This window comes from Falco naumanni, chromosome 1 (genome assembly GCF_017639655.2).
Source record: "Falco naumanni isolate bFalNau1 chromosome 1, bFalNau1.pat, whole genome shotgun sequence".
Lineage (NCBI taxonomy): Eukaryota > Metazoa > Chordata > Aves > Falconiformes > Falconidae > Falco > Falco naumanni.
Genome location: NC_054054.1, coordinates 89,613,768 through 89,638,085, shown reverse-complemented (window position 1 = coordinate 89,638,085; position 24,318 = coordinate 89,613,768). Strand labels below are relative to the sequence as shown.

The 24,318-nt window shown below is 49.5% G+C and overlaps 2 protein-coding genes across 6 annotated transcripts in view; one reads left to right on the top strand and one right to left on the bottom strand.

Moving 5' to 3' along the window:
* LIMK2 (LIM domain kinase 2) overlaps positions 1-14,979 on the top strand; it is a 32,401-nt gene extending 17,422 nt beyond the window's left edge. For all 3 annotated transcript variants that reach the window (XM_040604999.1, XM_040605015.1, XM_040605007.1), the window contains 13 exons: positions 459-568; positions 822-1,010; positions 1,451-1,556; positions 2,794-2,990; positions 3,711-3,897; positions 6,315-6,401; positions 7,131-7,262; positions 7,534-7,590; positions 7,778-7,843; positions 8,655-8,829; positions 10,277-10,332; positions 12,221-12,378; positions 12,951-14,979. In XM_040604999.1, the coding sequence (XP_040460933.1) occupies positions 459-568; positions 822-1,010; positions 1,451-1,556; positions 2,794-2,990; positions 3,711-3,897; positions 6,315-6,401; positions 7,131-7,262; positions 7,534-7,590; positions 7,778-7,843; positions 8,655-8,829; positions 10,277-10,332; positions 12,221-12,378; positions 12,951-13,107 (1,677 nt within the window). In that variant the 3' untranslated portion in view covers positions 13,108-14,979. The remainder of the gene's footprint in view (positions 1-458; positions 569-821; positions 1,011-1,450; positions 1,557-2,793; positions 2,991-3,710; positions 3,898-6,314; positions 6,402-7,130; positions 7,263-7,533; positions 7,591-7,777; positions 7,844-8,654; positions 8,830-10,276; positions 10,333-12,220; positions 12,379-12,950) is intronic.
* A 768-nt stretch (positions 14,980-15,747) lies between these two features.
* On the bottom strand, positions 15,748-22,985 carry PIK3IP1 (phosphoinositide-3-kinase interacting protein 1). Of its 3 annotated transcripts, none has more exons than XM_040604987.1 (6): positions 22,957-22,985; positions 22,056-22,172; positions 21,837-21,956; positions 19,654-19,842; positions 19,441-19,519; positions 15,748-17,386 (listed from the first exon to the last, which is right to left on the bottom strand). In XM_040604987.1, the coding sequence occupies exons 1-6, from the start codon at positions 22,964-22,966 to the stop codon at positions 17,179-17,181; spliced, it is 723 nt and encodes a 240-aa protein (XP_040460921.1). In that variant the 5' UTR covers positions 22,967-22,985; the 3' UTR covers positions 15,748-17,178. The 3 variants fall into 3 exon arrangements, with proteins under 3 accessions (XP_040460921.1, XP_040460901.1, XP_040460910.1); XM_040604967.1 differs by lacking the exon at positions 22,957-22,985 and adding an exon at positions 22,289-22,552; XM_040604976.1 differs by lacking the exon at positions 22,957-22,985 and adding an exon at positions 22,289-22,550 and having other exon boundaries at positions 19,654-19,839.
* Between the last annotated feature and the right edge of the window lie 1,333 nt (positions 22,986-24,318).

Genomic DNA, 24,318 nt, shown 5'->3' with positions numbered 1-24,318 from the left:
TTTTTTTTTTCTGTCAGCTGGCTGGTAAAGTATTTGAATTTGTGTGTTGCCTGTCTAAAAAAAAAAAAAAAAGCCCTTTCAGCTTTATTAATTCAGGCATAACGTTAGTTATCTTGCCAAGAGCAACTGAACAGGAAGGTTTATTATCTTGTTTACTAGTCTGCAGCAGGCTGTATCAACTATTTTTGATAGCTGAACAGCTGCCAGATAAAGCAGAGGTTCCTGGACACGAGCTTTGCTTTGCTTTGCATGTTGACGTGTTTGTTTCGGAGAAGTTTTGCAAACAAGATGCCAAGGATGGGGTTCAGGAAAGGTAGAATGGGCTAATACAACTTCCCAGTGAGAAACTACCACTTGACTTTGAGATCTGAATGAACACACTAATTGGAGAGAAAAGCAGTAGCTGCATCTGCTGATGGATATTGGCCCTACTAAGCTACTCCCTTTTCTGTCTGTAGGTGGCTGGCGAATACAAGTATCACCCTGAGTGCTTTGCTTGTATGAGCTGCAAAGTGATCATTGAAGATGGGGACACTTACGCACTCGTGCGACATTCCAATCTCTACTGGTAAGACGGAGCTACGCGCTTTGCCAGAGTTGCTCCCTGTTGTACGTGTAAAGCCATGCTTAGGGGGCTCAGCGTGGTTGAGCCGAATGCTATGTTAAGGAATTCCAGGAAGCTGCCTATTGAGGGAGGGAGGAAGGAAGGAATGGTGTAAGCATTAAAAACTGTAGCTTATGGTCAATGAAAGGACTTAGAAGTGTGAGTTTGGCAGGGAGGGACAAGACACCGCCATGATGACTTTCTTCACTTCTTTCAGTGGAAAATGTCATAACCAGATTGTGCTGACACCGATGATAGAAAAACACTCCACCGAGTCTCTGCATGAGCAGCTGCCTTATACCCTGACCCTCATCTCCATGCCGGCAGCTACTGATGGCAAGAGGGGGTTCTCCGTGTCTGTTGAGGGTGGCTGCTCCAGCTATGCCACTGGTGTCCAGGTGAAAGAGTGAGTATGACCGGGTTGTGTGCAATGCACATGTCTGTGCAGAGAGAGCTGGTAAAAATTCTGCAGCGCTGCTGTGCTGGGAGGATCTGTCCTGGCACAACAGGGACATATGTTGGCTAATAGCCATTTGTGTTTGGTCTCCGTTTTGCTCTTGGGATGACCTTAACTGATAACTTTATTTCTTAGTGCTGTCTCCTTCACTGAACACAAAACATTTGGAGAATTGTAATGGACTAACAATTTTTGCCATTGGGCAAATGAAGAGCTCTCCCCAAACCATCTTAGACCTAAGCGCTTAATCTAATGGTAGCTCCTTGTATTTGTAGATTAGCATTGGTTTATTTCAAAATACCAATACGAAGGGAAGCATCAGAGATGAAATATTTTTTAGAATTTTGGCTAAACTGACTTCACACACACACTGTAATTCCCATGTTTAGAGTTAACAGGATGCACATCAGCCCAGATGTCCGAAACGCCATCCATCCTGCAGATCGAATCCTGGAGATTAATGGAGCTCCTATTCGTACATTACAGGTGGAGGAGGTAGGTAGAGTTCTGTTCTGAAGCCTCCTTCTCATCTGCCTTCCTACAGCTTTTCTGTTTCTCTGCACTGTTCTTCCACCCTCCATACAGTGTGTGTGCAGCTGTAGCGCTCGTGCTGACGGTAGGAATAAACGTGAAGACAAGCTTTGCTGCCCCTTCCAGCTGAAGAGGAAAATGCAACAGGTGGAAATGCAGTTAGGATGCAGTTCTGATTTTGTGGCCTTCAAATGTGAAGGGAGGTAGTAAGAATAATGTAGGGCTGTCACATGTCAAGAGGACAGAGAGGCTGTGAAGATTATTTACGTATTGCTAGTGAAGTCCACTGTTCTGATCCTCTTAGAGGCAACTGCTAATAGACATATTTACTGTTGGTGCTGAAGAGAACATTAGGAGCACAACGGACATCTCATAGGTAAATCTTCATGTAGCTTTTGTAGAGCTGTTCTTTGCAGCACTGTTCAGGATGGAAGCTTGTGTAGTTTCTGAGCACTTCTCAGAAGATGAAGAAAAACCCCCCCCTGTTTTGTAGTATTATAGAATATCAGGTTGGAAGGGACTTCAAGGATCATCTGGTCCAACCTTTCCTGGTGAAAGCATGGTCTAGACAAGACGGCCCAGCACCCTGTCCAGCCAGATCTTTAAAATGCCCAGTGTTGGGGAATCCGCCGCTTCCCTGGGGAGATTATTCCAATGGCTGATTGTTTTCATTGTGAAAAATTGCCCTCCTGTGTCCAGTCAGAATCTCCCCAGAAGTAACTTGTGCCTATTACTTCTTGTCTTTTCCAGGGAGTCCCTCTTTACAAGGGGCCATCCATCTTCTTTGTAGCCACCCTTTAAATACCAGAACATGGTGATAAGGTCTCCCCTAAGCCTTCTTTTCTCAAGGCTGAACAAACCCAGTTCTCTCAGCCTTTCCTCATATGGCAGATTTCCCAGTCCTTTGATCATCTTTATGGTCCTTCTCTGGACCCTCTCCAGCCTGTCCACATCTTTTTTGTACAGGTCACTTGTAGCTAACCAGAAAGAAAAGGATTTGGATAGTGTAAGGAACTTCTGTGTTGCTAGCTGGATTTGTCTGGTGGACAGCTGTGGTGTGTGCAACTAAACCACAACTATGGAGTGATCTCACTGAACTCTCTACTTTGATTCCTGAGGGGCATTCTGCTCTGTCTCCTCTGTCTCCTGTCATTTGTGTTGCTCCTGTCTGCTATCATCCTGTCCTTTGGTTTGATTTCAGGTGGAGGAATTGATTCGCAAGACAAGCCAGACGCTTCAGTTGCTGATAGAGCATGACCCTGTCTCGCAGCGCTTAGACAGGCTTCGTTTGGATTCCCGTCTTCCCACCCACATAAAGCCACCCATTTCCCCACGTTCCCTCTCTCCGCTGGACATCAAGGAGAATCTGGAAGGAACGCTCCGACGACGCTCCCTCAGGTAAAGACTTGCAAGTGCTGCCTCTGATCTAGCTTGCCTTTGCCCTGTGCTACCTGGCTCTGCTCTGTGCCTAGGCCTTGCAATTGCAAATAACTGCGGAGACATGACGTATCTCTGATATGAGCCTGGGTATAAATCATTGGCAAAGCAGGGGAGAGCTTTAGATTCTGCTGTTGACATGTACTCTCTCCATTCCCTTTCAGGATGGCAAACTTTCCTCGATAAAAATAAGGATCTCTACTTCTAACACAGAAAAGCTACAAAGTTTTACAGTTCGGAAATGTAAAGGTCAAATTTTTACCAGCCTTAAATGGCTGGGGAGGAACGTGTCCTTAATGGGAGTATGGCTGAGACCTGGGACTTGGGAAAAATTTTGTCTTCCTAGACTGGGGCACCCAGTTGTTCATTTAGTCATTTACCAGTATTTTACTGTTTGCTTAGAGACAGCGAGTGCTGCATCTTCACAGCTTCCTCCTCCACACAAAGCTCCACCTCTGAGTGGCAGTGCAGGAGATGTGGTGGTGTTAGGCAGCTCTGACTTGGAAGCTGCTCTAGGTTTGTAAAAAGCTTCCATGGTGCTGGGAGAGCACCTGGCTTTTGAGATATGATGAGCGCTGAAGAACATCCAGAAACTGGTCCCTTAGGAGCTAATGATGGGATATGTTGAACCAAAAGTTTCCTAGCAGCTTCCCTGATCTTCCTGTCTCCTTTGTTTTCTAGGCGAAGTAACAGCATTTCTAAGTCTCCTGGCCCCAGTTCTCCAAAGGAACCACTCCTCCTGAGCCGTGACATCAGTCGTTCTGAATCCCTACGTTCCTCTTCTAGCTGCTCCCAGCAGATCTTCCGGCCCTGTGACCTGATTCATGGCGAAGTACTAGGAAAAGGATTTTTTGGACAAGCAATCAAGGTGAGGGAGGTCCCCAAACATTCATCATTTACTTTGATTACAGCAGTATCTGCCTATCTTGGGATCCTTCGCCACTGTGTCAGTGGCCTTTGCTCTGCTGATAGTGATCAGTCTTGGAACTCACCTGGTTTGCTCAGTGAGATCCACTTCTCTGTTTCACTCCCTGACCATGAGCGTCTCTGGCCGCAGGCAGTTTTGGCTCTGTCCCCTTTGAATGTCAACCATCTCGAGCTCCAGAGTGCCTGTGTCACAGCAGGCACCTGGGTGAGGTGGGGGAAACGGGGAAGAAGCTGCATTTTCAGTGAGCGTCTTCCTTATGAAGAGGTGTGTTCAACACCCCACTACAGCATTTCTCACCCACCCTTAGTGTGGTGTGCCTGGGGGTTTACCAGGCTGGTGTAGTGACCATCTCTGAACCCCCAGCAGAGCCTAAATGGCTTGTCAGTGTCATGGCAGCGGTCAGGTCTTGCATGACTCTCACAATTAAAATCTCCATTAATAGCAGTTCTCGTATTTTATCTCTCTGGTCTTGACTGGGGGTGCTTCAGCAGCTCCTGCCCTGACAGCATCATGGGGCAGCTTCCTCTGTTCACCTCAGTTCTGTAAGCTCCTCAGTACTCAGATGACTATTCACCATGTTATGGGACTTGCCTTACACCTGTATAAACTTCAGGTGTCCAGCCACCATATCCATCTCATGCTTCCACAGGAGGTGGTGAGCCAGTACTACACACCCAATGCTTTTGTTCCGTACTAATGAGCATATTTCTCTTCTTCTCTGCTCATAGAGAAATAACAGGTTCAGGTAAGCGGAACTTTTCCTCTGTCGCATGCTTTTGTCATCTGCGTCCCCACAGTTAATGGCACAATGGCATTTCTTTTAGCTCAAATTAGCCAATAGCCATCCTGTTCCGATGCATGCTGTGGGAGTTAAAATTGCCCTCTTGGAGTTTCATGATGACGCTTGTTTCAATTATGCTGGTATGTCAGCTTAAGAATTCCACTTAGCCTTGTCTTGTCTTTGTTTCTTCACTTCCCTTTATCTTTGGGTATTAGACGTCCCTGGGTTTCATATCCCTGGCTGAAATGTGTAGTGTTCCCTGGCTTGCTACTTATATATGGACGCTTCATTTCAGATGGGAGCAGAAGAATATTGTACTCACGCTTCTGTTGTGTTATTCCGTGCACTCATATTCCACCTACGTCAGCCTTGCTATGTCCTGTGGTTCCAAACAGAACTAGTGTGCCACCATGTTTGCAAGAACTCATAAGCTTCCTAAATACTATAACTGGGTCTTGTGTTCTGGAGTGCAGTTCTGGAGGTTTTCTGAGAGGCTTTTTATTTTTAAGGGTATGAGGCAGAAGAATGAGCTTCAGATTGACTGGTTTGGATGCAACATGTACTGTATCTGGTCAGAATAGTTCCCTTTTGTTCCTAGAGAGAAGGTGATTGTTCAGTTACCTGGAGATCTTAGGGAGACTGAGATGTCCAAGTTAAGTAACTGAAGTGTAGAGGATTTCCAGGAAAACCTGCTTATCAGAATTTGGACCCTTTCTACTCAGTCATGCACCCCATGCAAACAAGGCAGAGCTGATTAAAAGAAACCTCTAGAACACAGCAAAATGCCAGGAACTAGTTGAATACAGGCAAACAGCTCTTGAGGAACTGGAAATGCTTTCTGTGTCAAGAGCCAGGAAGTTTATTACTTAATATTTATAGTGGATTTCTGTTTGTTTGACACCATTCAGGTGAAGCAACAGGTGGCAACACACTACTCGCCAGGAGCATGGTAAAATAACTGCGTCCTGCCTTAACTAAACAGCCTGTACATCCCAGTTCCACTTGCACATGAGTAATTTTGACAAGCTCATCAGAAAGTGTCAGGCTTCAGAGTCCCCATAAAACCAAAGCATGTAGTAATACAGTTTGGGGTTGTTTGGTTCATTTCTGGTGCAAGTGAATGTTGATTCCTTGGCTGATACAGAATAGAGTCGTTAGAGTCTGTGTACGAAATATGAGCATCACGCTGGGCACATACTTTCTGTAAGGGAACTTGAGGCGTGCACAAGAACGGAACTGATGCCTTCAGAGGCTTTGACAACCTGTATGCATGCTCAGCCCTGTGCTACCTAAAATGGAGACTTCAGCTCTGGTTCTTGGGATGCTGTTGATCTCTTGGTACGATCCCTCTTGTCGGCTTTAGGTAATTTCTGTTTCACCTACAGAATCTTTGCTGAATTCTGAAAGGAGGAATTTTCTGCAGTTTTCTGCAAATCCCTGAGCTCTGAATTTTCTCTCACTTATATCCTGCTCTGGATGGAGAGGAGTATTACCTTTTATTTTAGAAGAGTTGCAAGAGCATTGGAGCTGTGTATTCTTGAACCTTGCCTGTAGTTGCGGTTTCTGTTTCCACCAGGTGACACACAAAGCAACAGGAAAGGTGATGGTGATGAAGGAGCTGATTCGCTGTGATGAGGAAACGCAGAAGACTTTCTTGACAGAGGTAGGAGCAAGATTTCAAAAAGCTTCTGAGCCAGTAGTGTGGTGGAACTGTCTTCCATCTTCTCCAGAGAGAGTGATCGTGCCAGCAGCCTGGCAGGAATCAAGGCGCTGAGGAAGAAGTCACACGGGGGAAGAGCCGACATGAGCTGAATGTTTGTTGTGGCGAAGTGTGATTCACTTACACTGAGCAAAAGACATGGCTTCAGCTCCCGGTTCATTAATTTTTCAATGAAAAAAAGCAGCCTAAGTCTGAGGAAAATGGAGCTGTGCACTACATAAAGGATTTATCCCTTGAGCCTTGTGCATAGATAGAAGTGATGAGGGCCAATATCTGTAAGATATTTAAGACTCCTGCTGTACTTAAGCTAAACTGTTTTCTTGGTGGCTGCCTACCATGTTTTTCAAAGTCAGATTTAGCTTAAAGGCAACTTCCTAAACACCTGATGCTGCTATTCTGGCCCTGACACATGCAGTACAGACCAGATAGCTGCCCTGGAGAGCTCCCGTCTCTTCAAAGTTAGCCAAACTCAAGGGTGCTCTCCTTAAAGACTAAGATCAGGTTAATTGCACAGCGTGAAAATGAAGAGGCAACGGCTAATTGCCTGCCTTAAGGTTGGAGTTCGAGTGCACTCTGTGATCTCTGGAGGGGACCTCCAGCATTAGAGCGTTTGTCACCTCAGAGCGGATCTGTCAGGACTTTTCTTTGGGGTGGGATGTCTCTGCTTCCCAGGTGAAAGTGATGCGCAGCCTGGATCACCCCAACGTGCTGAAGTTCATCGGTGTACTGTACAAGGACAAGAAGCTGAATCTCCTCACTGAGTACATTGAGGGGGGCACCCTGAAGGACTTCCTCCGCAACGCGGTGAGTATGGAAGCCTGGTGGACCTCTCCTCAACGAGGTTGACAGTGTGTCATTGGTTGTGCCAGCCTCATGGTGCTTGTTGTTGATCTTCTCCTTTGGAGCTGTGTGGAAAAGCTGCTGCTTAGTTGTGGATGGCCAGAGGCAGGAAGGGCCTTCTCTCTAGGGCTGTACTGTCTTTCTGTGACTGCTGTAAGAGTCCCTGTTGTGGAGGGACTGCTGTCACCAGCTGGCTGGTAAGACAGTCCCTGACCGTTTAGGACTTGTCTTTCAGGACCCGTTTCCCTGGCAGCAGAAGGTCAGCTTTGCCAAAGGAATTGCCTCTGGAATGGTGAGTCGGACTGTCCCTTTGTCACGGAGCAAACCTCCAGGGGCAGGGTTGGTTGCTTCAGCAGGGTGGTGTCTGAGGGGCTGTGGGTGCTGCCTGACTGCTAGCGTCTGGTTGTTGAGGTCTGTAGATGTGAAGGGACATAGCAGCCTGAGAACCCCTAACAACAAACTTTCTCCCTCTGTTCCAGGCTTACTTGCACTCCATGTGCATCATTCACAGAGACCTGAATTCACACAATTGCCTGATCAAGTTGGTGAGCTACACTTCTGTTCCCCACAGCATGCTGCTCCCATCCCTGTTACCTTCTTCCCTTGGTTTTCTCTCCATGATGTTCTCTCTTTTGCCAGGCTTTTAGTGCCCTAAACAAGGGAGATTCATCTTCACATGGGATTTTCCAGGCTGGTCTGGCTTTCACCATTTCTTAACCCTGTTCTCTCACCTCTTTCCCGTGGTGGCATCTCCTACTATCAGTCACGTTATGGGAATTACTACAGCTCAATTCCCTGTCTCAGCTATAAAATGTTGGGATACAGCTGCTTCTGTTCTTCTAACCACTTGATGACTTGTTTTATTGGCAGTCAGGATTCAGACAAGTGTGTGGGTGCGTGCACATGTGTGTGCCCTCTTTTTGAAACGCTAGGTCACAAGATTTATGTATAGCTTCATTTCCTCAAGCCTTGCCCTTGTTTCACTTGGCTGGAATATGAGATCAGTGTGCGGGCTTCATATGACCCAGGATGAAAGTCTAAATTAATTCCTGGCCAGGGTAGAGTAGGGAGTTCTGAAAGGAAAGGTCCAGGTTTGTCCTGGCAAGTGTAGCCAAATTGATGAGATTAGTGTTAGTGAGCACACAGGAAGCAAGACAACGAAGAGAGGAAATAACGAGTTGGGATCGTGAATTGGGTGTCTTACACCTGTCTAGACAGCTCGCTACACTCCTCTGGCTGCAGGAAACCTTGATAGTTTGCCTTGCCGTGTAGCTGATAGTGAACAGGAACTGCAGCCTCTTTGCTCTGGAAAGGAGCTGAGAGGAATCAGTGGCTTGTGCTAAACCCCTTGTGTAGGATAAGACGGTGGTGGTGGCTGACTTTGGTCTGTCTCGGCTGATTGTGGAGGAAAGAAAAAAGCCCACTTTGGAGAAGCCATCTGCCAAGAAACGAACCCTACGCAAGAGTGACAGGAAGAAGCGTTACACGGTGGTTGGCAACCCATACTGGATGGCCCCAGAGATGCTAAATGGTAAGATACCGATACCAGGGTGCAGGTGAGGAGACTGCCTGTGGCAAGGTATAGGGATGATAGGATTACTGAAAGCTCCTGAGCCCTAGTAACAAACAAACCTATTAGAGCATGTGGTTTTAGCCCTGCTAATATGCAAGCTTATTTATACACACAGGGGCCCCAGCTGCACTTCTCTTGCAGTACCTGAGCTGATAATCCTTGGAGCGGGCGAGGTAATGCTCCTGGCTTGGCAGCAGGATTCTTCAGGAGGGCAACAGACCTAAATTTGCTGTGATCCAGATAACGAGGAAGACAAGAGAGGCCTGAAATAAGACTGAACCTGAGATCAGTTTCTGTTATAGCCCCTTGCTTGGGACCTGCCCCTTGAGATATGGATCATTCAAGTCCAGGATGAGGCTTACGTGTTTTGTTGCTTAGATCCAGGGAGAAGCTATCTGCTGCCGGGTTTGCTGAAGCCTCAGGATTGGGGGTAGAATTGTCAAAGTGCAGGGAAATCTGGGCTTTGGCATGCAGCCCTCAGTTGCGTTAAGGACGAACTATGTCCCCAGGGGGAAGAGCTGCCCCTGCAGGAGTTGAGGTAAGGGTGACATACAATAGACACCATTTCCTCTTAGTGAGTGGGTCTGTCTGACCAGGCTGGACACTTTGGCTACCTATGACATGATATGATATCATATTGTCCAACAGAGTCCACCAGGGAAGGGAGAACTGGGCTTCCCTCCCCCAGCTCAACTCCTCTCCATGTTGCTGTGTTTTCCTCCTCTCGAGGCCTACAGGCCCTACTGGATTCACAGGCTGCTTCTCAGAGCCTGTCTCAGACCTGGCATTTGTCGAGAGAACAGCAAGAGCACAGTCTGACATCGCCTCTGAAAGCAAGGCTGTTTACCAGATCCTGGCTTGGGAGGGGCGGGTCTGTAAGCAGAGAATGGCGCGCTGGAGCCACTCTGCTTTCCCAGATTCGAAGTGCTGTTAGCGTGTAATTTATTATCTCTGCAGTCACTGCAGCAGGGACTGGGCACTCGCTGGCTGCTGGGGATTCCAAACACCGACTCGTGCACTGTAGAGGTGCGCTAGAACAGCAGTCAGTGGGACTGACTGGAAAAGGAAAGCAGAAGGAAAGGAAAGAAGCGGGAAAGCAGAAGCTTTCCATAGTTACCCCTAGCATTTGCTCAGACCTTTGATACACAAGGCTTCTCCGTGTCATCCTGTAATTCCCTGGTAAGAAAAGGAAGCGGGGTTAAAATATGTGATGGCACTGTACAGGAAGGCGCAGTTGGTATGCATATTTTTGAGGCAACAGACCCTGCTCAGATTTAAGCCTTGCTGTCTCCTGTTGTAGAGCTCATCAGAGAACAGGCTTAGTTCAGCTTTGGACTGGCAGCTGCTGGAATAGCTGGATGGGGAAATGTTTCTCTCAGAGCTGAGTATCTTGTGTTTCCTGCAGGACAGAGCTACGATGAGACAGTGGACATCTTTTCATTTGGGATTGTTCTCTGTGAGGTAAGACCAGGATGTCACACGGTTATCTTCAACAGAAGTCTTCCCCACTGCCATCTCCTCGCACACATTGTGTCAGCCAGCTCTCTGTATCTGAGTGTGCAGTCTGTGACCGAAGGCCACAGTGAATTAGGCTGGGAGTACAAGTCTACCCTGCCTCTGTTCCCTCAGCGACCTCGTAAATTTTTGGCCTCGGAGAGAGTTTCTTGCTGGACTGAAAGAAATAGAGAGGTTCCTCCTGGATTGAGAGAAGCTGTAAAAAAGTCTGTCAGGTTCTGATTGAGCCCTGGTATCCATTTAAAAGTAGACAAGTTCCTTAAAACTGTGATATATTTTCTTTTTCTGTTGCCTCGTTAAAAGAACAATCAGCTGTATAATCTCAGCAAATTCAGGGCCTCCACTGGGGATGGCACTTCAGAGAAGGGAAACCGAAACCCTTTGCAGCTTGGCTAGTGAAGCTTGCACCCTGCAGTCTGTTGGCTTCGTTTATCTCAGTCAACGCAGCCTTACTGTTATATCAGGCTTTGCTGTCTGCAGAGAGCACCACTGCGAAGTATTTTCAGTTTAAAAGGTGTGTAAGACAGTGGAAATACAGATGAAAGGCAGGTGGTTATGTGTACAGATAACAGCAGTTAAAGGAATATGAGGGGAGACCAGCAGTTTCATCTTCAGCATTTGGATGAAGGGGACAAAGAAAATGTATGTGCATAAATCTTTGCAGCCTCATCTGGAGCTCTGTTTACCCTGGGCCCTCCTCTCAGAGAATGCTGTGGTTGTGAGTGATAGATTTAGGAACTTGAAAAATCTGTATGCGGGACTAAAACAATTGTTTCATCTAGAAAAAAGACAAATAAATGGGTAGTAGCATATGAATATTTTCCTTGTCACCAAAATAAGGACACTAAAAAAAGAAGCTACGCACTCAAACAGATAAAGAAATAACCCTGCCAAAGCATACAATGGGCGTTCCGCTGTAGTTACAGGATGTGGTTCTCCTTCTGAGTTATTGGCATAGAGAAGCCTGGGTGGTTATAAATAACGCCCTCTTTGTGACAGCTGATGAGGCTTTAAATGTAATACTCTTCCTCATGTGAGAGTCTATATTGACATTGACCTTGTCTGCGTCCAGATCACCCCACAGCTCTCCGCTGCGGGTTCCTTCCCCCTTACTACACTTTTGAGTCCCATAGTGCTGGAGGTGGTGGGTGCAGCTCACACGGTAGGTGGTGATTGCTGGGACTTCTAAGTGCTGGAGCAGGGCTTCTCTGTTCCACCCAGCCATCTCTTCCTCTCACCTGCAACCTCCTGGGCCTTGGCTACAGTGGTTCTTCTCTCTGCCCCTACCCTCTGGCTGTGGGTGGGGTTGAATCTGCCTGTAACAGAGCAACTCTGGTGCGTTGACTTCACAGCATTGGTCAGGACAAGCTCCGTAGACAGAGGAGCTTTGCTGGTGATGTGGTAAGATTATGTGAGAGGGGAGAGCTGGGATGGTGGTGTGCAGGTTGTGTTGATGGCTTGTGATCAGGATGGGCTACGTCATCCCCAGTAGCTGACCCAGCAGCGAGACTCTGTCAGGCTCTCTGGGAGGTGCACAGCATCCTGTATTTTCTAGCAGAGAGACCCTGGGGAGAAAGAGAAGCGTCTGGGCCTTCCTTCACAACAGTGGCCACATCACCAGGTCTTGAAAAAGTTTCATGTGAAGTTTGCCTGTACACAGTGCCTTGCTCATTCCCTTATGTGACTGGCCCCTTTGGAAAGGAGGAACAGTGTTTCTGCTCTTCCTTTTTCTCCCTATCGGTTTGAAGGAGCCCCTGCCTGTTGCTGAAGTTCCCTGTTTGTTAACCCTCTGGAAATGTTGCTGTGCTGAAGCACTCCTCTCCTTTTTCCCTAGATCATAGGCCAGGTTTACGCTGACCCAGACTGTCTCCCACGCACACTGGATTTTGGCCTTAATGTCAAGCTGTTCTGGGAGAAGTTTGTTCCTGCTGACTGTCCTCCATCCTTTTTCCCTCTGGCTGCTATTTGCTGCAGATTGGAACCAGAGAGCAGGTAGGTTTGGGGTCTGGAGGACTCCTCTTTGTAACCCTGGAGGATGTGTGTCCATCTCCCCTTAGAAGGATCGGTCTGCACAGAGGGTGGAAGAGGGCTGCATTGCTGGTGGGAATGCTCGAAGGCTTTCACGTGAGGAGAGACTAACGCCTCATCAGCTTGGGAGAGAGACCGCTGTATATGGTAGAGGGCTCTGAAACCATTTCTGGGACAGGGTAAAGCAGGAGTGATTGTTCAGGGTTTCTCATGTACAAGAAGTAGGGGCAGACCTTGGCAGCAGCTCTGAAAGGTGAATACTTAATTAGATTTCAGTTGTGAAACTCATAGCTTCAGAACAGTGTTGATGCCAAGCGGGCTGCAAAAGAGCTGGACCTCCCTGGTAATCGGCTGTAAAACCAGGTAGCCCAGACAGACGGTATCTTTGCAGCCTTGGAAGCTGAATGGGGAGGGATCGTGTCCCTGTTCACACTTCTGTGCACGGGACAGTGACCTGGATGGACAACTGGCTCAGCCTTTCTAGATGCTCTCCTGCCTCTTCTTACCCACTCACATGTACTCACTGCTGCTTCTAGGCCCCCTTTTTCCAAGCTGGAAGATTCCTTTGAAGCTCTCTCTCTCTACCTGGGAGAACTTGCCATCCCGCTTCCGTCTGAGTTGGAGGAGCTGGACCACAACGTGAGCATGCAGTATGGACTGAACCGTGACAAGCTACCTGAAAACACAACCTAGTCAGCTCATCCTGCCGCCTGCACCATTTCCATGGGAGCTGAGATGAGCGACAGGGAGGGATGCACACTTCAGCCACTTCCAGGGCATTAACGGGGCACCAAGCTGTGCGTTTGCTGCATTGCCTCTCTCTCCCCCCCCAGAACCCCTCCTCTCGGACATCCTGATTCACTGTGGATTTCTGGCATGTTTCAGAAGCAAGAAGAGCTGTTTCCTGCCAACTGCACCTAGGAAAGCTGCTCAACACTTAATTTTCAGGCTAGAGAAATGTTTCTCTGGCCTTTTCAGGCTTCTTTACTGTGGTGCCTTAGAACTTGGCTGCAAGCTGTGAAGCCACCATGGCCTGTCTGCTAGGGAGGGAATTGTTGTAGGAGACTCTCCTGGGCAAGGACCAGCACTTCTGGAACTGCTTCTCCCCCTGACAACCCTGCTCAGAACGCTGGGGAAATTGGATATCCAGCAAAAGGCCCCACCGGGACAGCGTGTGTGTGTGTAATGTGTGTGTATATGTTTGTGCATGTGTTTTCCAGAACAACCCACTGAGATTTTGGCCTCCAATGTGCATCAGGGGAGGGAGTGAAAAGCCCCAGGAACTGGGCAGCTCTCCTGCTGTGGGGAAGCGTGTATGAATTTTTGTTTTGGTTTGGTTTTGTGGCTTTTTTCCTCCTGCCTCCGAATACCTCCAACAGCCTGCCTAGAAACACTAAGACTTAGCTCTGCTTGCCCCTTCAGATGGTGAACAAGGCAGGCAGCAAATGAGCCACTTGAGCATCTTCAGACCCTGGGCCTGCACACTGAGCTTGTTTGCCCAAGAACCTTAACCTAGGTGAAAGTATTTGAACGTGAATGTGTAGAACTGCACTAGGCACTGGCTGTGGACATGAGGTGACAGAAAGTGGCAGAAGGTGCTCTTGAGAAAGCCAAAGGTCTGAAGTGGCTCAGACTTTGTGCACGGATGATGGGAAAAGGAGATATGCCCAAGGTTACTTAAAGGATGGACTAGTCATGAACAGAAAAGTGCTGGAGAATGTCCCATTCTCCCAGGAGTGGCAGCTGGAGAACTAGTAATTCAGTTGCCATTACCTCATCCTTTCCTGCAGGCTCTGCAAGTTGCTCCCTTTGAAGGTCCTTCTTGCAGCTGCTGCTGCAATACCTGAGCTGATCCTCCAAGCAGAAACTTTCCTCAGGGTCATTCCCTGCTTTGGGGGAGAAAGAAGGGCTTGGAGTTATTGGGAGGTGGGTGGGGATGTATTTTCTTCCAGCACTTCTCTTCTGCCTCCCTCGGTGGGAGAAGGAAGCAAGCTACTGCTGCAGTAGCTCGTGTGTGGTTGGCAGAACTTAACAAAAAGCTGGCTCGCGTCCTGCTCTTAGGTTTCACAAACATCTTGGTTTAACTGGATTTTTTGTGTGCTCCTTTTTCCCCCCCTCCCTTCGGTATTGAGTGGTGGGGAATGGGTGTTAGTCTTCGCTGTTACTTTGATTTCCTCCCCCTACCCATGCATTAAAAGTATTATGTAAAATAACATGGGGCCAGCCCTCACCTGACAAAAGGTGTGTGTTTGGGGGGTGTTTTTAGTGTCTGTAGTGGTGTTTTAGAAACACTGGGGACTCCCTGTGCTGTGAGTCAGCAGAGGAGCCTCTTTAAACTGGGTCCAGTGGATTCAGGATTGTTAATAAGATTTGCCCTTTCTTTCCCTCTCCCAGGCTGGTTTGTGAGGGGACCCCTGAAGGGGGGAGTCCTGGGTGATGTGTGGGTGGGGTTTATGAACTGTGATTTGCACAGCTCCATGTTCTAACTAAATTAAAAAGCAGTAAATGTATGCGATGGAAACAAGGTTGTGTTGTCTCTGTGTTACACAAAGCAGGAAGCTGTAACTTTCTTGGGTTTCTATTGTTGTCACAACGTGGCAACATCAAACCTGCACAGATGGGGTAGCGTCTAGAATGCCTGTTCTTGAACAGAGGACTCTGCCACATTTACAGAACTATAGAGACGCAGCGCAAGTGCTCTACAGAACTATTTACCTGGAGTGATGGAAAGGGAAGAAGTTGCCAAGCTTTGTTGGTTGTTGGGTTTTTTTTAAGGGTGGACAGGAGACACCAGAACATGGAGCCTCTCTCCATTTTCCTTTTCTGATCCAGGGATAAAAATACAGCCTGTTCTTGGAAATCTCTTATTCTGAAATAGGGAGTTCAGGGGGCATTTGTTAAGGCAACAACTGAACGAAAATGCTGGCTATGTCAGTGCTTCCTGTAACCTGCTGTGCTCATCTCCATCCCACTTTCCAAGGCAAGGCCCGGAGACAGAGCTGCTGCTGAGGCACCACAGCAGAACCGCCCTGCGTCATGCAGGAAGGGGCTGTAACAGGGCACCTGCCCACGGGCCAGCCTGCTTCATCAGCACAGCTCATACCCCCACAGCTGCTTCTCAGGAAGCACCCAAGACAAGCTGCCAGCAGCGAGGAGACAGCTCTGTGCCCCTGTCAGTGCCGGGGAGCCGAGGCGCTGCTTGTAGGGATTTACCTTTGAGCCTGGCAAACTGAAGTGGCGTCTTCCCTTCTCCTCAATTTGAAGTCTGCAACAGGCAAAAGGATGCTGCTCCGGCAGGAGGAACTTACAGATGAGCCACAGTCCACACACATCTACAGAGCATTTTTCTTTTTAAGCTTTAATACAAGGTAGCACAGTCTGCACCTTCTCATAATGAGGTATTTAAAAGATTTTACAAAGAAATGGTATTCAAAGGCATTTAAAAATAAAACGTTTCCCTTTTCTGAATTAATCATTAACACTAAAACCCCTGCTGCCAAGTGCTGCTCCCTGTTAGGCCCACAGCTGTAAAGCAGATGGCTAGAAAACTTACTTGAATGGCTTGAATCCCCTGAGGCGGGGATGGATGTTTCCCTGAAATGGCCTTGCCTTGGTGCCATTTGGGAGACACTGCAGCAACCATCCCTTCCAAACCCCCTGAAACGCTAATAAAAGTTGTTACAAAACCTCTCTAATAGGGCCAGGCTCTAAGCAAGTAGTCTCGCTGCAGAAGCGGAGTGTGTGAAGGAGGCTGGGCCCGAAGCCATGCCCAGACCTTTGGGATCCTGCAAGAGCAGCTGCCCTGTCCTGCCCTTAGAGCAAGAGCTGCTGCGTTACGGTCGGGGTGACCGCCACAGCGGGCTTGGCCACTCTTGTCCAGAGCTGGCTCTGGAAAAGGACAAGGGAATTCGGAAGAGGATGTTATCTATCCTCAGTGCTCAACCTGCTGTAGGTAACAGAAGGGCAGTTTGTTTTCGTCACTTCACAACTATCTGCTGCTTGGCCTTTGGTCTCCTGATCTGTGTAAGTGAGCAGGAAGCACAGACCACCTGGACACCTACAACTGTGGCTGTGCATGTAGCACCCCCACAGGGGAATGGAGATGTGGCCTCAGCCCTGGAAGACCTGGATTTGTCAAGAGCTTGAGAAGAGCTTTTCCAAATTGACACTGGGGCTAAACATATTGCTCCTGGCCAAAGCCATCCTTCAAATAAACTCTTCCTTGGAAAAAAAACCTGATCCAGCAGCAGGATTCTGGACAGTGTCTCCAGCTCTCAGCCACTAAAGCAAAAAGGCAGGAACTATAATCAGAGTGTAATTATCTAGCTAAGTCTGATGTGAAGCTCCCCTCAGTCCCTGCGGTACTGCTTCCTTCTGGCATTCCAGGCTGAAACTTAAGTAACAGTGCACACCATTAAATAGGAAAGGAACAGAAAAAAAGGAAGCCAAGACCACACTGCAGGCTATGGGATCTGCGGCCAGTTGTGAGCCTGGCCCGTCATCCCCCCCAGCTCCTTGGCACGCCGTGGAGATAGGTGGGAGGAAGCAGCAGGGTCCACCACACCAGTCCCCAGCTGGTCATGCACTGAATGGTGCCCCTCAAACAGATCATGATGAACAGCCCATTTTCTGTCCCTCTGCATCACCTTCATCTGGCTTTCATCAAAAAGAAAACAAAATAGAAATGAACACACGCAACCCCCCCGCACTCACAGTGGGAAGCCGGAGGCTTTGCTCAGCCTGTATTGCTCCTGCCAGAGCTGCTCAGGCCCCAGGAGTACCCGCCTGCCCCATGAGCGGGCCACTACCATCGTGTGTGTCCTCCACAGGTGTCTGGTTGGTGTGCACCACAATTGTGTTCTCGTCTACAAACTCACAGGCAGGATTGGTGAACGCCGAGAGTGGCAGTGTGATGCGCTGCATTTCACGCTCATAAACTTTCTGTTCGTGCTTTTCCTTCAGGTCTTTCCCCCTAGATTAAAAAAAAAACAACAAAAAAAACCCCACAAAATGTGAATGGGGTGAGTGCCACTGCTCCGAGGCAGTCCCAGCAAAGGTGATATAGTGGAAAAGAAGGGACTCTGCTTTTTAAGAAACAGGTGTTTCAGCTACATACAGAGGGCCAGAAACTTTCCCTGCTGTAAGCAGAGGACCCCATCTGAGCATCTTCAAAAAACAAGCAGCCAAGTGAAGTCAAGTCTGTCCCTCCCCCACAAGCTGGCTTATTCACTGACATTGCTACTGCTAAATGCTGACTGTAAAGCCAGGCTTCTCCTCCAAACCATGGAGCTGACAAATGTTTCCTTACACCTTATAGTCCCGCAGCACCGCCCGGCGCAGGCCCAGGGGAGCGGTAAGATGGCGCAAAGCCCACTGCCGTGGAAAAGAGCTTCCGTAACCTGCTTCATCGGATAGAAACAAATACCAGAGGTGGTGACAGATTCTGCCTTTTGTGGCAGCAAACAAACCTGTGAGCCAAATTAAAGTTCCTGAAGGTACTGAAGCTTATTTATTAAAGCTGGCCCTGCCTTCTGCCGCTGCAGCTAACAGCTTACATCCACAACCAGCTCCTCAAACCTACCTTAGGCTTTGTTGCTAAGGGAAGCGACACCTCTGTAATTTGTACTGAGGAAAAACTGCCTTGCTTTAAAAATGGATGGCATTAATAGCACGTTGTCTCTGGAAAAGCTACGTACACCAAAAGCCACTAAAACCCATTAAAGGTTTCTCACCACACCTAGCCAAACCTGCCAGCTTGCACACGTCATTTTGAGAGCAAGGCAAGAAAAGAGACAGCAAACCTGCACTGCAGCCCTGCTGTGAGCTCTCTGGGGCTGAAGCAGCAAAGCTGTATTTGGACAAAGCTCAGCATTGGTCTATTGCTTCTTCCCACCGAAGACAGGAGCGAGGTGGGACAGGCACCACGCACTTCTCCTGGGGCTTGTGATCCCAACCAGGCAGAGCTGCTGGGGTTTCCTGTCAGCAAATAAGCATTTTGGCAGCTTGTCAAAGCTGCCTACGAGCGTGCAGCCGTGGCTGCTGTTCCTGCTAGCAGTCTCTGAAGTAACACCTCAAATCAGATTCCTCGACAAGCAGCGCTCTGTGTTTTGCCCCTTACGTAACACTCCTCCCTCTGTTTTTTTTTTCTGTCGGCATTTATTATAAACACTTACATAAGGACATGTCCCAGCTTGGGAAAGGGCTCCTTCTGCCTGGTTGTGTCAGACTGCTGTCAAACAGCCAAAATACAGAACAAATCCTCCCAGAGGAGGGAGCCTGGGCCTTCACTTGCTGCAGCGACATTCACTGCCATTTGTTAATCCTGCCCTGTCTCTTACAACTGAGCTGCTTGCCGTTACCGCTAACCTCAAACACTGCTGACCTACACAAACATTTCTGTCCAACACAGTGAAGTGGATGAACAAATAATAACTTCTGAATCAAAAATTACTTTAAAGTATACAAAAGCTTTGGTGCAATGAACTTTGACCAAAAAAAAAAGTGCTACTTGATATTCAGCTTCATAGGACACAATGCATGAGTGGCAAAGAATTTGCCAATTGTTTTTCTTCTAAAGCTAGCTAGACTAAAGAAACCAGGGGACCAGGTGGCCTCCTAGAAGGATTGTTCTTTTCCTGATCAGAAAAGACACTTCCTGTGAGGGCACCTGGGATCTGCTCTCTCCAGCTCTTACATAAAACTCTGCTCCCCTGGATGCATCTGAGAAAGCCACATCAAGGCGCGCATGCACACACACACACACACAAAACTAAAAAATAAAGAGAGCAGTTTTAAACTTTAAATGGGACAGAATACCATGTTGATGGGTGAAATGGAGAAGAATGGGATTAACTCTTAAATAGTTCTTTCCTCACTGCGACAAGTGAAACTCTTACACAACGTGCCACATCAAAACATGCTTCTGTCTGGCATCGGTTTGGCTCTGCAGGTGCTCAGACGTTCCTGCTCAATAAACGCTGCTTCACATGTACACCAGCTTTTGGGCAAAGGAGAATAGTTGCTCACCTCTTATAGATGTATCCCAGGACGATGCCGGCTCCGATGGCAATGATTATCACCATCATGATCAGCCCCAGCACATACCCTGCAAAGAGAGAAAGGAAAGAGGCAAAATTAGAGGCGGTAGATCCAGCTATAGGATTGCTTTCAGAGCCTTGGAAAAAACCCATCCTGTCAGAATTACAGGAATGGATCCATCACGTGATCCTGGGTTCATACCTAGTGTCCCTAAGTCCTTCTTTTCTTTGGAGTTCATCTGCACTCTCTGACTGATCCCAATGACAGGCTGCACAGCGGCTGCCTCGCTCCGGGAGGGCAAGGTATCAGCTGGTTCAAACACCTGGTCGACCTCCTGAGAAGCATCAACTTCTCCTGTAGGGACTGGGGCTGTGGCAGCTGTAGCATCTGCTGAGGGGAAAGAGATACACAAAATACCAAGCATTGATAAGTATTTCAAAAACAACACGTGCCTTATGAGTGGGACAGATCTAGACTGAACCGCCTTCAAAGTACACTGACAAATACTTGTTCCCTCTTAAGCTGTTGCCAGAAGTCCTACTAAGGCAGACAAGAAATGTACCTTTCTGCCCCCCCCCCCCCCCCCCTTTGACATGAACTTATTTAACCAGGAGTGCAAGGCACCACCACAGATGAGACAGAAGTCAGACAGCAGAACAGAACTCTGGTTCAGGGCATGAGTCCAGGAGATGCACAATGACTTCATTTAGTGTATAGATCGATATACAGGCTGCAGTTTCAAGCGTGCTGAACAGACATGAACAAGATTATGAGAATCTCCATTCCAAATCTCCCAGGAGCCTATTTATCTCTCTTCTGCCTCAATCTTCCTGACACAGGAAGGTTTGACGGAAGGAGGCTCCAGCTGGTGTGAAAACAACCTGGGGACATTCTTTCCCTCTTTGCAGCCATGTAGCAAACTCCTTTAGTGTGATGGGCAGGCTAAGGCAGAGCAACACTTCAGTCACACAGCCACTGACTGGCGTAAGTTCAGCAAGTTCTCAGCCAGAGCCCAAACAAAGGCGCATAAGGATGGACACTTACAGCACAGAACCCCTTCCCAGCCCTGGGGATGTTTTATCGACAACATTGAAAGATTTTCAAGGTAGCTCCTTCTTTCAAGACACAGTTAAAATGGAAGCTGTAGCACAGTAACAGCTATGACAGTGGAAAGTAGGTATCTATTACCTGTCTAAAACACCTCCCCTCCTTCTTTTTGGAAATGCTATGCACAGCATGCATCCACACCTGAAAACTGCACCCGGACCTCACCCCCACAGCAGGCAACAACTCCATGTGGATTTTCTATCTGCAGCCATTTTGAGCCCTCAGTAGAATGTGAAATGGAAGTACAGAAGGGGAGTTAAGAGGCAGGAAATCAGGGGCTCCTGCAGGGCACAGTGACTACGGAGGGTCAGCCAGAGATGCTCAGCTAAGGGGAGCTGCAAGGCACAACTATGATAAAAAGGTGCTCGCTCTGAGCCATGAAAATAGTCAAACCCCTGAAATGTGGAAATGATGTATTGGCTGAAAGGCCAAGTAACTCTCCTGATCCCAAAGCTGCACGATTGTTTTGAGTAACAGTCTTGGCAGCAGAACATTTGTTTTGCTTCCACTTTAGGGAAAAACAGGCGAAAAATGAGCAAAGTGAAGAAAGGGTAGGGTGCATGGGGGGGGCAGCGGGGAGGGGGTGTGTTTACTTGCAAGGATAGCAATCCTGAGGGACAGTGGAGTATGTAAACCTTGAGGGGCTCAGAGATAAGTGAACAGTTCCAGAAAATCCAAGTGGTTCCTTTAGCCCCAGTCAATATTGACATCTCTTCTCCCTGAAACAGGCCTCAGCTACAGTTCTTCTCTTGGCAAACTGTTTCCCACCCTGACTACCCAGGAGGAATCCAATGTTTGTGGCTTTCCATTTCTTACTGTCCTCTGCCCTCCCTTCAATTCAATTCTCGTTTTCTCCAAGTTCTTCTCCCCCACCCCATCCATATTCACCCTGGCACCCCTTTAGCAACAGGACACTTGTTTAGACAGCAATAAGATGCCCCGCAGCAACACTACCTACAGCTCTGCAGTGCCCAGATGCCCAGACCTCAGCCATTTGCAACGCAGCCCTATAGTGCAACGAGGAGGGGGGGCGGGGGGCAAGGCTTTGCACAGGCCTTTCCTGACACTAATGGCAAAAGCTCTCGGGGCGGAGCAAGGCACAGCTGGGAGGCAGATGTGCGCACACGGGCAGGGCCGGAGGGGAGCCCCGGGTCCACTGCGTTCCCAGGGGAGGGCGGCGGGTGCTGCCATAGCCGGGGGTGACAAACCCAGCCCCCGGCAGGCAGTGCCTCGGGGAGGGCAGGAGGGGAAGCGGGGCCGGAGGGGACCGCTCCTACCTGAGCACTCGGCGATGTCGCAGGGTCTGCGCTCGGGGACCCCGGCAGCGCCTCGGATGTAGCACCAGGGCGCGGCGTCGCCGTCCGGGTTTCTGCAGCTGTTGTGGTCCTCGGCGAGTGCTGGAGGGCAGCGGGCCGTCAGCGGGGGCTCCGCCGCGGCCCCGGCACCCCAGAACCCCACTCCCCGCCCCTCCGGCTCCCCGAGCCCCCGGGACCCACCTGCCGGCAGCGCGGCGCCGGGGCCGCTCCGCACCGCCAGCCAGTTGAGGCAGGGGGCTCCTCCGGCGGCCACTCGCCGGCTCCCGCGGTAGGACGCGCCGTTGCCGCGAAGGCACTCTGCGGAGAGACGAGGCCAAAGCCGTGCGGGCGGGCCGGGCAGCCCCCCGGCACCCTCACCCCCCTCAACGGCCTTTGTCCCCCGCAACAAAGCGGGCCGGGCCGCCGGCACTCACCCTCGGCGCCGCGGGCGGCCGCCAGCAGCAGCGAGCCCAGCAGCAGCGCGCCCAGCGCCGCCGCCCGCCGCGGGCCCCCGCGCAGCATCCTCGGCGCGCAGGGCCAGGGGCCGCAGCTCGGCTCGGCTCGGCTCGGCGCGCCGGCGAGCCCTGCCCCGGCTCTCCGCTCCCCGGTAAACAACCGCCGGGCTGCGCTCCCCCCCGCACGCACACACACACACACACACCCGCCCAGCCGCCGCCGGGTCCTAACGCTGCCACCGCCCGCCCCCGGGCGGCTCCCGGCGCCGGCGGGAAGCCCCGGCAGGGGAAGGGGCGGCCGGGAACCTGCCGCGGCCGCGGGGGGTCCCCCCCGCCCCGGAGCAGCGGCGGGAGCCCGGGGAGGCTCGGGAGGGGCACGGGGGAAGGTGTCCGGGCCTGTCCCCCGCAGCCGCGGAACATTCTCGGGCCGAAAGAGAACTGGGCTGGAAGCCCGAGTGTGGCAGGGAGCGCGTTCGTCCTCAGGGACTTCACGTTGCTGTCACCCCTAGAGAGCCACCGCGGGGGACCAAACTCCTGCCCCGAGTGTCCCTTTGAGGTCCCCCAGCTCTACAGAGGGACCCCACGCCGGGGGGTAGGCGCTGCCACAGCAGCTGTGCCCCCTCCACGTTAAAGGTTTGCATTCTCACCTCTGCTCATCGATTGCTTTCCCTGCACTCCGCGTCCTCTAAGAGCTGTGCCTGCTTACAGCAAAACAAGGCAAACAGCCCAAAAATGCTTTAGAGCGATCGTATTGCAGGCATCTAGCCACTGCGATAAAGCCTCTCTGCAAGGCATTTCCAGCAGGTTACAAGATAGTTTCTGCTTCTAAACTGGCAGAGCTATCTGGATACTGCAATGCCAGTGACTTTACACTGGCACCTGGAGCCATCAGCAATGTTTCTATTTTACAGCAGCAAAAAACAAGCACCTGAACACTTGGTCCTGATGGACAATGAGCTCTCAAAGGCGGCCTGGCCAAGGGACAGGCCTGCAGCACAAGGAACTATTTCTGGCTTTCCCACAGAGCTCCTTCTGACCTTGGCAGATCTGCCGGCTTCACTTCTTAGCGCTTTCCCTTCCTTTCTGCAACATGAGGTACAATCAAACCTTCCTTCTCAGAAGAGGACAGGGAAGTTCCCTTCTTTTAAAGTGCTTTGAAATCACATGGAAACCCCTGAACACAGAAAAAGTGTTTCTATGCCAGGAAGCTGCATGTTGTATTCAGTGCTTGATGAATCACTTCTCAGGGCAGTGCTGGCTGGAACGGCAGTCCTTCCCTTCCACTCCCAGATATTTCCATCCTGGCAGTTCTCTCTGTCAGGCTGCTACAGGTACTTGTATGACAAGCTGGCTCAAGGTACTGATCCAAGCCAACTTTTGCCCTTTCCTCCCCAGGTCACACACACTTTAACCCCTTACAGCCAGGTCGCCTCTGCATCCAGTCCAATACAGAGCCACAAAACCCCAGATGTACCAGCATGACAGAGGGGTAACGAGGAAAACAGTTCAATTAAGCAGCACTACCACTGGATGTGAAACCATAAGCCTTAGCACTTGTGTGTGATTCACACTTCAACAATATGATTTACCACTACAGTACATTTAGTTTAATAACATCAGATTTAAAAAAAAAAAAAACACAAAAAAACCTGCAGAGCCAGGTTGTAAAAGAACAAAACAACCCAAACCAAAACAACTGTGTGTGTGTCAGTCCTGACTGACGTCACCAGCTGTCTGCTTTATGGTATTATGCTCATTGTCTGCACAGACACTCAGTTACTACACTCCTTATGCTCTGCAGTTACACTCTGTGAAGGCAAGGCTAACTAGAGTAAGCGAGAACTTTTATTAAGGGCTACTGAATCAGGCCTTCTGTTTGTAATAGCTCTTCGTCAGAGATTTTATGGCACAGATTCCATACAGTCAGAAACTGCAGAGCCACACATGCATCCAGAGGCACAGCCTGTCCAAAACAGTTTGCAGAGGGCTGCCAATCTGTACAAATAATT